General features: G+C 47.8%; 1 protein-coding gene across 1 annotated transcript in view; it reads left to right on the top strand.

The window, feature by feature from the left end:
• Positions 1-10,301, top strand: part of ABCE1 (ATP binding cassette subfamily E member 1) — a 245,438-nt gene extending 235,137 nt beyond the window's left edge. The window contains exon 18 of the mRNA XM_085641610.1: positions 9,816-10,301. Within this exon, the coding sequence (XP_085497736.1) occupies positions 9,816-9,863 (48 nt within the window). The 3' untranslated portion in view covers positions 9,864-10,301. The remainder of the gene's footprint in view (positions 1-9,815) is intronic.
• Positions 10,302-12,887: the final 2,586 nt, after the last annotated feature.

Below are 12,887 nucleotides of genomic sequence, written 5' to 3'. Positions count from 1 at the left end.
AACTCCAGGCACTAACCATTCAAGAGCCATTCATACAGGTTCACGCAAACAGGGTCGTACTACGTACCAACCCCAAATTCATGCCTAAAGTAATATCGCAGTTCCACATGAATCAAACTATTGAACTGCCTGTCTTCTTTCAAAATCCACAGAATGTAGCAGAGAGAATGCTCCATACACTAGATGTAAAGAGAGCCCTCATGTACTATATAGACAGAACTAAAGTCTTCAGGAAGACAAAACAACTTTTCGTTGCCTTTTCTCCACAGCACAAGGGCAACGCCATTTCCAAAGCAGGTATAGCCAGATGGATCGTTAAATGTATTCAAATTTGCTATCAAAAGGCTAAACGCACATTAACGATTCCCCCACGAGCCCACTCAACACGTAAGTTAGGGGCGTCCATGGCTTTCCTGGGAAACATTCCTTTACAGGAAATATGTAGAGCAGCCACATGGTCCACTAAACATACATTTACCAAACACTACTGTGTAGATGTACACTCAAAACAGCAGGCAGCTGTAGGACAGGCTGTTCTCAAAACTCTTTTTCAGACCGCTGCAGCTGGCACTGGTAGCCGCCGCTAATAGGAGGTACTGCTATGTATTCTATGCACAGATATTAATTCAGCAGCCCACATGCCTCAAACTGAATATGCTACTTACCAGTATGCATCTGTTCTTGGCATGTAGGGCTGCTGACATTCATATCGCCCACCCTCCTCCCCGGCGCCTGTAGCAGCTGCAGCTCTCAGAATTACTGTATAGCATGGTCATCACTTTCTGTATCTACTCCATCACTGCCACAATGGCGAAAAACAATCTAAGGATGGAGAGGATGCCCATGCGCACTGTGGTCAAGGGGAGGAGTCACCTATCTCAGGATACTTCGAAGATTCTTCCAGGACAACAACGTGCAAACATCCGGACACAACACTAGGCGGCGATCTATGCACAGATATGAATGTCAGCAGCCCTACATGCCAAGAACAGATGCATACTGGTAAGTAGCATATTCATTTTAACCTATGCCCTGCATGCAGCTGTTTGTTGCCAATTCATAGCTCAAAGTGCTACATTAGGATCGTAACTTAACAAACTGATCTCTGTGACAAAAGCTGTAACCCATTGAGTTAGCTAAATAAAATAAAATTCTGTGATCTGCATGGTACACATTTTTCAGCAGGCACTACTTTGATGAATCATAACCGTGACTAGACAAATTTGACCTCTCTCCAGCAGGTACATTAATCACCAGAGTTTTGTCATTATTGTTTTTTATTAACACATTCTTTCTTTTTTGGTTTTGATTTGTTAATGCAGTGCTTTGTCGTATTTACAAGTAAATGTAAAATATCTTATCCATATTTTATAGTACTTGAGAATGCAGTTTTGCTTTTTCGAAGTGTTGCAAATAACCAAGTTTACTCTTACTCAAATACATAGTTCTCAATTTACTGACCTAAGAAAGACGGAATGCTAATTTAGCCATACAAAAATGTTTGATCCCATTAGCAGGTGCATATCGTCCACCTGTTACTTATTGCTATCAATGCGTGTGCGCTCAAGGAAGTGGGAACCTTGGTAATTGGTCACATGGCCTGCTCACATAAGGGAGCCAGGACGAACTGCAAATTTTGTTTTAAGCATGCAGAAGGGACCCAATGTGTTATTCGTGTTTTATGCATCCTAGATGCGAAGACATTTTTAAGTCATTTTGAGAATTGCAGAGAGTAAAAAAACGAAAAAAGCTATACCGCATGCAGCAGCAAGTCTGTGGTGTCCATTAATATTGAACTTTAGAATTTTGTATCATGGATCAAACACACATTTGGCATGGATCATTTCCTGATGCCAAAAGATGATAGGGCGCTTAAACGAAAAGCCAAAAAGGATGGTGAGAACAAAGCTGCAAAAATTAGGAAGTATGAGGCCTCCTACTTGGACCTTGGATTCACCTGTGTGACCATTACTGGCAAAATTAGGCCCCAATGTGTGGTTTGTGGCATGACCTTGGCTAACAAAAGCCTGAAACCAAACAAATTAAGGTGACACTTGGAAACTAAACATGGGTCACTGGTAGGAAAGAAGATTTTTTTGCCAGAAAGCTGGAAGACATCACCCACCAAAAAGATAATGTGAAAAATGTGGTCACCACACTAGCAAATGCCTTGAAAGCATCTTACCAAGTGGCATACTACATTGCCAAAAACAAAAATGCTTTTACAGATGGAGAAAAAGTGATTCTTCCAGCAGTTCTTGACATGGTCAAGACAATGCTTGGTGAAAAAGCAGCAGAGAAGTTTAAAATGGTGCCCCTCTCAGACACAACAGTTTGCTGCCTCATCTCTGACATGTCTGAGGATATCAACAGACACCTCAAAGCCCGCTTGAAATTGAGTTTGTTTGCTTTGCAATTGGATGAAACGACTGACTTATCTAAGGAAGCTCATTTAATTGCTTATGTATGATACTGCCACAAAACTTTAATATTGGAAGACTTTTTATTCTATAAACCAGTCAAGGGACATGCAACAGCATCAGCCCTATATGATATTCTCAATTACTTTCTGCTCTCCAATGGCTTAAAATGGGACAGCTGTGTTGGGATCTGTATGGATAGTGCTCCTTCCATGTGTGGCGCTAGGACAGGGTTAAAACCCAAAGTATTGAAAGTAGCTCCGTATATTCTAGGGACCCACTGTATGATACACCAGGAAGCCCTTGCAGTCTGAAACATGGATAGAGAACTTGAGGTTGTGTTGAATTCTGCTGTGAAAATGGTTAAGTTTATAAAGACTCACCCCACTAGAGCTCGTCCGTTTGCAATTTTATGTGCAGAAATGGGAGCTGAACATGATGGTTTGCTGTTCCATACAGAAGTCCGGTGGTTATCCAGAGGGACGGTGCTGAATTGCATTTTTGAACTGACAAATGAAATACGGCAATTCCTTCTGGACTTAGACCCATACAAAGCAGAACATTTGTTTAACCCCCGTTGGCTTGTTCTTTTAGCATACTTTGAAGACATCTTTGAATAATTGAATCCCTTGAATGTGTCTTTGCAAGGAGCTGGAAGTACATATTTCACCATGTATAAATAAATACCTGCCTTCAAGAAGAAGCCAGAGTTGTGGAGAAGACTACTAATTCAAGGTGGCCTTCTTGAAGCATTCCCATGTTTAGCAGAAGCTCTTGGGGACACTTGAAAGTGCTACTGAGGTCATAAGAAATCACTTAACTTCTCTCAGGGACAGTTTAGAAAAGTGCTTTCCTGAGGACAATGATCATGTCAATGCCTGGGTCTTTCAACCATTTCTAGCGAATGCAGGTACTCGTCTTCCAGTGCACCTTTAAGAAAGATCTAATTGACCTTTAGAGTGACCGCGTTCTCCAGGTGCAATTCTGAAGAATCTCATTGGGAGAATTTTGGCTGAAACTGTCTGGAGAACATTCAGGTTTGTCGAAAATTGCAGTCAAGACACTTCTGCCTTTTAGCACATCATATGTATGTGAGTTTGGGTTTTCAGCACTGGCAGTATTAAAGACTAAGTACCGTTCAAGACTTGAAGTGGAGCACAACCTGAGGATGGCAGTAGCCAGAATACATCCAAAGATTGACCGTCTCGCTGAAGAAAAACAGGCACGCCCTTCACACTAGTTCAGCAAGGTGTTATCATCCAATTAAGTCAAATTATGTTTTGTTTGTGAAAAATAAAGTACAGTACCATTTGTGAATTTGTTGGCAATTCGTTTTGGAGATTTTGTATTTGAGCTGTGTAGTAAGCCTCTGACACCGAACCACAGTCAACCACAAACCTTTGGTTTGCTAAACACTGTTTAATACTATTTTCCCACCAGAAAATGTTTCGCAATGGGAATTGGGGGCGCTTTTAGTTGTTGAACTTGGTGAGTACTAAGTTCTAGAAATTTTGGTTGGTAAGAGGTACTTACGGCTAAAAATATTTGACAGGGGGTCTCTGCATCAAAAGGTTTGAAGACCTCTGCTGTAGGGTCATAGTGCTCGTGTAGCTATGCCCTCACCTGTGATGGTGCACCGTGCCTTTGGGGCTGTGAGGCTTGCAAGAGGGGGTGACTTACCCATGCCACAGGCAGTGTTGGTGGGCATGGCTCACAAGGATGTGGGCCATGCCGACTCTTCAGTTTGGTCTGCACCAAAACACGCAGCCTGCAAAGGCAATGTGTGGGTGTTCAGGTGAGGGGTCTCTGAGGGTGGCATAATACATGCTGCAGCCCTGGGAGGCCCTCCCTTGTCACAAGGCCCTTGGTACCAGGGGTACCTCTTACAAGAGGCATACATGTGGCCCATAGATGTGCCAATTGTGGGTACAAAAGTACAGTTTTGGCAAAGAACACCAGTGCTGGGGCCTGGTTAGCAGGATCCCAGCACGCACTCAGTCAAGTTTGCATCAGGTATGCGGCAAAAAGTATGGTGGTAGCCATGCCACCCACCATTCAGTCCTATGGAGAAAAACAAAGAGTTACGTTTACAGGTAAGTAAACTGTTTTAGGATTGGAGGGTAGAACCAAGGTTCAGGTTGCCACTCAAGGGGCGCCACCAGCAGCACTAAGGCGGCTGGGTGCAGAGTGTCAGTGTTCACCAATAGGACTAATGGGTACCTCAGTTGGGGGCTGCTCACAGGCAGGCCTCTCGGTCTCGGAAGTCAAGCTCCTGGGGGTAAGGTAAGGGCAAAGGGGGTCCATGGTTGGGGGGTGCAGGGTGCTCCAGAGGTGTCGGGAGCTTAATGCTTTCCTATGGAGGATGTCTGTTGCAGAAAAGGACTGCATGCTGGAACCTGGAACCAGAAGACTGGATGAAGGGAACCTAGATATGGGTGGCTTGGCACTGCATCTTGACTTGTATTGGGCGTACCTGTGGGCCTGGTATTCAGGTTTGCGCTGGGCACCCCCCCCAGTCCCCTACAGGGTTCATCTACTCCATCACCCATGGACACTGGGGGCGGGGTGTTTCCGGATCGCCACCTAGGGTTTCCCCCCAGCGGGCAACCCCCTTTGGTTCTATTTTGCATGTTAAGAAATGCATTTACGAAGTTGTTGTGTGGACATAGGATCAACTCATATCATATGGGGTGGAGACTTCAACACCGTAATTAACCCTGCACTGGACAGATCTAACCCCAATTCCCACCATTACAATCGCACCCAGGGGGTACTACACAATATTTTGGAGGAGGGAGGCCTGGTGGACGCCTGGCGCCACTTTCACTCTCAGGCCAAGGAAGGAGCACATTTCCCGACACATGCGGCTACCTGGGCTTGAATAGATTACATTCTCCTCACAAGGGGGTTGGCGCCGACGCTAAGCGCAGCGACACAGCCTGCTAGAACGCTCTCAGATCACTGTCCAGTGAGGATAACACTCTACCCACCTGGATATGACAAACCCAGGCCTAGTTGGCGATTGCAACCCACAGCGCTGCTAGACTCAGTGTTTCACCATGAGTTGGGGGAAGAGATACAAGACTTTTTTCAAAGAAACAAGGGCTCGGTGGATAGCGTGGAAACGATCTGGGAGGCCTTTAAGGTAACAATAAGGGGGTTCTGTATCTCCAAAAGTTTCGGAGTGCTCCGGGATATACAAGGGACGTTAAAGACCCTGGAGAAAAACCTTAAGGCATTGGAGCGCCGAATGGAATTGGGCGAAATGGGAAAGGTGCAGGTCGACTTTCGGGCACTTCTGTCAGATTAAGAGAAAACCAGCGCGAGTCAAAATTCCGGTGGCGTTACTGGGAGGCACGCAGGTATGGTGAGGGTGAGGGACCGGGGAGGGCCCTGGCTGAGGTGATCGGGCGACCCCGCTTCTCTAATTACATTTTGGAGATTCTGTGCCCAGCGGCGAAGAGACACAGGGACTCTGCACACATACTAGATATGTTTACCACACATTACACCAACCTCTACACCACACAACGCAGTGGCTCGCTGGATCTTGAAGATTTTCTGGGAGATGTTGCGTTGGGCTGGCTCTCCAATACACATCGCGGGTTTCTTTGCTTACCGTTCGAAATCGTCGAAATACGAGAGGCAATTATGAAAACTCAATCGGGTAAGGCGCCGGGCCTAGACGGCATCCCTATTGAATTCTATAAAACATACATAGACATAATGGCTCCGGTACTCAAGGAAGTGTACGAAGAATCGCTGGAGGTTGGGGAGCTTCCTCGATCAATGCGTGAAGCACTTATAATCTCACTTCTGAAGCCGGGCAAACCTAGCGACTCTTGCGACTCGTATAGGCCGTTATCCCTTATCAACTGCGACATGAACATTTTGGCAAAAGTCATTGCCAACAGGGTGTTACTAGATAGGCTCATCCTCCCCGACCAGTCGGGGTTTGTGCCGGGATGCGACACCTCTCACAACCTACGTACCTTCTTCTCCCTGTTACAAAATGTTGCTCCGGAGCTACCACTGGCCGCGGTGTTCCTAGATGCTACGAAAGCATTCAACTCCATGGAATGGGACTATCTGTTCGGGATACTGGGACGGATGGGGTTCCCCCCCCCTCTCTTTATATCTTGGATTTGGCTGTTGTATCACAAACCTACTGCGAAGGTGTTAATTAATGGGCATCTCTCTGAAGCCTTCCCCATAACCAGGGGTACGCGCCAGAGGTGCCCGCTTTCCCCCCTGCTGTTTGCCATAGCATTGGAGCCATTAGCCTCCAGGCTGCGGCAGCACCATGGGGAAAAATGTGTTCCGATGTATCCAGCGTCAAATACAGGTATCCCTGTATGCAGATGACATTACCTTGTATGTGAGGGACCCTCAGCAGAATATCAATCCATTGCTCCGTGAATTTATCACTTTTGGTAGACTATCCGGGGTACATATTAATTGGGGGAAATCGCAGGTATTCCCGCTGACGGTGGCAGCCACCAATTTTGATTTAGACTACCCGCTTGCTTGGTGTGATACTGATCTTCGGTACCTCGGGATACAGCGCTCTAGGGATCGCGACGAGTTGATTCGCCTTAATTATGGCACCGCGGTGCAACGTCTCTCTGATGCTGTCACCCGATGGATCTCGTTGCCTTTCGTTTGCTGGACTGGCGTCCTTAATAAAAATGGTGGTGCTTTCGCAATTTCTGTATTTGTTCTTGAATATACTTTATCACCCTGGGCGATATTTTTTAAGACTCTCCGGTCGGAACTCATTAGGCTACTCTATGGTGGCAAACAGCCCAGGCTCAAATGGTCCATACTAATCCAACCTTATGCTCGAGGAGTATTCGAAATTCCAGATTTCGAAATATATTATCTTAGTGCGCAAGCACATTATGCATATTACTGGATTCGTCCCCCTCTGTACATGCCACAGGTGGCCGCGGAACACTGGTTGGCAGACCCTATCCCATTGGACGGAATGATACAGGCCCCAAGGCGCAGCCGAGACATCCCTCCCACTACTGTAACATGCACAGTAGACGCGTGGCATAATATAGTCGGCTCTGTGGTTCCCCATTCCTGTACTCCCCGAAGCTTCCGCTCTCCTATCACCCCTGTATGCCGCTGTTGCAGGAACGTGTCTTTCATCAAATGTGCGCATGGGTACAGATTGTCACTTGGGGTGATCTTTCGGTGCGGTAGGTTTTGCTCGCTTGCACAAATATTTGGGGAGGCCTCTCCCTCTGCCCTAGATACATTTCTATATATCCGGCTGCGGCAGGGCCTTCGTTCTATCCTTCCAGGGTATCCGCAGGAGCCCAAGATCTTTGCACCATTGCACCAGATGCTGGGGTCTGCTGATGGCAGACACCTAGTATCCCGACTTTATCGTAATATACGCACACACTATTCGGGACCCCACTGCACGGCGAGGACCCAATGGAGTGAGGAGCTGGGAAGGGAAGTGACTGAAGAGCAATGGGAATATTGCTGCCTCCAAACCGCAAGGGTTTCTGCTAGTAGCAGATTGCGAGTCATTCATTACAAGTTCTTACAGCGCCTTTACGACACGCCTGCTAAAAAGTTCCGATTTGCACTGGCGAATAATTATAGGTGTGATAGATGTCACCGTCCAGGAGCAGGTTTTTTACACTTAGCATGGGAATGCCCGAGAATACAGGATTTCTGGACACAGGTTTTCCAGGCTCTCGGGAAGATGGTAAATGCACTGAGCGGGACCCCGTATTGGCACTACTAGGCTACACTGCACACCTCCCTCAGGCGCATCGCAAATTCACTGGTATGGTTTTGCTCTTGGCCAGGCGCAGGGTGGCTTGTAGGTGGGGTAGGGGGAGGGCTCCTAAATACAAAGATTGGATTGATGACCTGACCTATTGCCAGGGACAGTTGGCCATATATGCCGAGACCCTTCCGTCAATGTCTAGACCAAAGGATATTTGGGGACCCCTTCAGAATTACCTTTTATCGACTGCCGCAGAGGTGGCAGACTCCCCCGCTTTGGAGCAGGACAGGGGAGTCTAAAGGAGAGACTTGCTTCCTCTGGGGCTCTTGTTGACACACAAATTGCTCAATACAGAAGGTGCTTGGAGTCTGTTCCCTTGCGGTGCAGACTCATCTCAGTGGAGGTACTTGCCACCCCCGGTGTTTGCCTTTGGCAACGGTGCATAACAAGAGGGGGGTCGGAGCTGTCTCTCAGAGACGCGAAGATAGAGTGTGTAGTCTACATGATATGTGCTTTCTTTGTGCTGTACAATAATATCAAGTTACCACAATGAAGGAGGCCCATGGGACAGGTTCGGATATGTATTATCTATAGAACTGGATGGGTGCGGAGCTCTCCTACGGAAATATGTGGCCAGATGGTGTTGTGCTCTGTGTTTACTTTCTTGATGTCTTTTCCTCTTGATTTACTCATGCTGTGTCGTGGAATGGCTGTAATGTGCAAAAACGTTAAAGTTAAAAAAAAAAACTATACATCATTGCTGGGAGCACTGTGGATCAATTTTGCATTAGACAACAAATTGTTGCTATGCAAAGGATGTGCATTGTCTCTACGTACACTGGTTACGACAAGGAATAGAGTGCGATGTTCATCTAAATAAGCTATAACTAACAACCTAATCCTAAAAAAAAAAAGGAAAAAAATGGCCATATTCAGTCTGCGGAAATCATGCGTGGGAGATATTGTACCATATACCCAAAGGGCACTTCAGAGGTGCCCCCTGAATCCCTATCAACCCCGGAGTGGTCACTGACCGGCTGTAGGCAGCCAGCCACCACCAGACAGGTTTCTGGACCACTGGATGGGACAGAAACAATGCACATCCTGGGCAGAGGGGCCATGCCTCCTCCCCCAGGATCGACGAGTGAGAAGCTTCAAAGGCCTTTGTAATGTGACCCCCAGGCGCTGCTGCTAGCAGCAGACGGCACCTGTTTACACCCCCACTTTGGGTGGGAAAACTGGCGGGATAATTCAAAATGATGGTAGGTTGGTGTCCAAAAAGATAGGAGCTGTGAAGTCCTGGCCCGACACTAGATGGCAGGAGTATGCATAGCATATGAATCTGCAGCACTACATGCTGTGCAAAGATGCTTACAGGGTGAGTAACATAATCCTTACCCATCTTTCCTACTACAGTTCTTGTACCTATGTCAGCCTGCTTTCTTTCAGCAGGTCACCTGTTTCTCCACCCAGTTTGCAGACAATTGCTGACTGCATACAATTGTAATTACCGGAGTTTGGGTTATAATTTCTCATAAGCCCTCCATTAGGTCATCTTGTTGGATTCTCTCAACTGTTTTTCTAAATACATATAACAGACGGTATTAATGCCTGAACTTACTTGCATTATTTTTTTCTTGTAGGATGTGGATCAAAAGAAGAGTGGAAACTACTTTTTCCTGGATGATTGAACAAAATCAGACCAAGACTACAACAGTTGTACAATTCATTTAAGCAAAGATTTCTGTTGTATCAAATTTTATCAGGTGATGAGGAACTCCCTTCTAGTTTGAAAATGTAATGTTAGTTCCCTGTAACCTGGGGGAGAAATGCCATTGTACATTGTGGTACAAGCACAAGGAGCTTCTTGTTTTTGTGTAGTAATCAACTGGAAAACATTTTCCGTACAACGTTTCAAAACCATACACTTAAAGCTAACAAGTCATTTGGGTTAACGGACCAGAACACATCCCAGGTTTTCCAATTTTAGACACTTTGAAAACCATTTTCTATGCAAGATGGTTTACAGAGAATGCTGCTTAAAGAATCTCCTGCCTATTTTAAAGCAAACTCATGCCTTCCTAGGGGTGTGATGAATAAATATCCAATAAATATCAATCTGAAACCTATTTGGCCTTTGCTGTATTTTTTTAACATGTTACATTTCACATATGTCAAACTGCAGTATGCAAGGGTGAATGCAGTAACTTTAATTCAAAAGTTGACAGTTGAGAAAATGTGATCTTGCATGCAGAGGATATCATGCAAGTACTATTAAAATCTGTTGGACTGTCAATAGAAAATGTAAAAGCCTTTTATTTCATTTTATGCAGTTCCACCTGTTCACTGTTTTGAGGACTAGAGTGGGTCTGAATTCATTCTTTGGCCCTTTTGTCTTCACTAGAAAGTAACAGGAATAAATTCCTGGTTCGAGGCATGTGGGCTGCTGAATTCATATCTGTGCATAGATCGCCGCCTAGTGTTGGGTCCGGATGTTTGCACGTTGTTGTCCTGGAAGAGTCTTCGAAGTATCCTTGGATAGGTGACTCCTCCCCTGGACTACAGTGCGCATGGGCATCCTCTCCATCCTCAGATTGTTTTTTTCCGCCATTGGGTTCGGATGTGCTATCTTAGCTCAAGTTAGGAAAAAATTTTGTCGAGGCCACAAGGCCTTTAGTTCGCGTCGGTACTGTTTATCGATCGGTTTTCGATACTCTCTGTTAGTTTACTAACTTTCAGCACCGACTTTGTTCGCATTTACCTGCCCATCAACTACTTCGACGATGGAATCGAGGACGCCATTCAAAAGGTGTCCGGTATGTAATGCGAAGTACCCACACGACGTCCATCCGGTGTGCAACAAATGCCTTTCGCCGGACCACGACGAGTCGACATGTATGGCCTGTGCCCGGTTCCGTTCAAAGAAGACTCTGCGGAATCGTCGAGCGGCGAGGCTCGAAGCGCAGCACGCGGCACCGGCCCCAGCTGACATCTTCGACGACGCGGACGACGTCGAAGAAGTAGAAGTCTTACCCTCCAGTCCCGTTTCCGACCAAGAACCCGGATCGGACGAGGCCGACGAGTCACTCTTCCACAGAGGTGAAGACGACACCGAGGTAGGAGACGACGAGGAGGCCTTAGGGGCCGAAGAGAGTAGCTCCGATGATGAACAAGGCCTACCTGTTCAAACCGAGAATTCACCAGTGCCACAGACTATGGCTCCGGTCGAGGGATCGCCTTCGGGCCTTACCCGAGACCTATCACGCAGTCCTTCGGCCCCGCCCTCGGGCCCGGCCTCGGACGTTCAGCGGCAGCCATTACCGCTTAAGCCAGCTGGTTTCCCTTCCACGAAACCGAAACCGAAAGCTGCTCAGGTTCCTACGAAACCGAAACTGAAAGTGGCGCTAGTCGGATCGAGGCCTTCAACACCTTCGACGCCGGCGCACCGTGTCGGCACCGACCGCACCAAGCTTCGGTGCCGAACTCGAGACGGGCGACATGGGAGTCGACAAACGGAAGAAGGCCATCGGCGCCGACAAACCTGCTCGGTTACCGGCGTCGACGCCACCGACACCGAGGGCCGTCCCGCCTGCTACGCCTCGCAGCACTCCCTCGACGACACCGAAACCTCACGTGTCGAAGACGTCGACGGTGATCTCCGCACCTCGGCTCGATGCACCACGGGCGCAGAAGATATCTGCAGCCGCCTCGACGACCCTGGCGGGGGCCACGACCTCTAAGGCGCCCCGAGTACGGCCTGGCGCAATGCCAGGCTGCAAAACCAAGGCTGCCCTCCAGGACCAGTCGGGTTCGATCGATCCAGCGGTTTCGTCGGTGCCGACCAGCATTACCTTCGGCTTGCCTCCATCCACAATCCCGAAGGCGTTTCAACTCAGGACACAGGCCACCAAAACTGCGGTTACGCCTGTCGAGCCGTCTCCGTCACGCGTCATCGACGCCGACACTGGCAGGATGATTCTCCACGACCGAAGGATAACTTCGGAACCGCCATTGGAACCTTTCAGGATCCCGCTAAAGAGGAAGCTGCCTGTGGACACAGAACCTCTCCTGTATGAACCCTTTCATTCACCCTACCAGGATCCACACCGGGCCTCCCCCACACGCTCCGACACGGATGCATTGGAGGACTACATGGGTGAACAAGTCCCCTACCATGTGGACACGGACCCTGATGACCAGCAGGACCCTGACCAAACTTGGGGCGACCCTGCAGACCCCAGTGCACCTCTTGATGCACAGGACCCACAGCTATATGGGGCAAAAACGTCACCCACAGAGGATACTGCGGCGTTCAACGCTCTGATTGAACGGGCGGCGAACAACCATGATGTACAGCTTCACTCTGATATCATCGAAGATGACTTTCTAATGGACACCTTTGCATCCTCAGAAAGACATGTAAAGACTCTGCCAATGTTGAAGGGGGTCCTTAAGCCAGCCACTGACATTTTCAGGGAACCCACCAGGGCACGAGTGATAAACCCCAGGATCGATAAGAAATACAGATCAGCACCTGGGGATCCTACTTACATCAGAGGACAATTACCACTCGACTCCATCGTTGTGGCGAATGCCCGCAAGAGGGCACACTCGCAGACAACGGGTGACGCTCCTCCCCCGGACAAGGAGTCCAAGGTGCTGGAGACCTCCGGCAAGCGAGTTGCCGCACAAGCTGCAAGCATATGGCGCATAGC

The sequence above is a fragment of the Triturus cristatus genome, chromosome 2_2, assembly GCF_964204655.1.
Source record: "Triturus cristatus chromosome 2_2, aTriCri1.1, whole genome shotgun sequence".
Lineage (NCBI taxonomy): Eukaryota > Metazoa > Chordata > Amphibia > Caudata > Salamandridae > Triturus > Triturus cristatus.
This window is presented reverse-complemented; position numbering and strand designations above follow the sequence as displayed.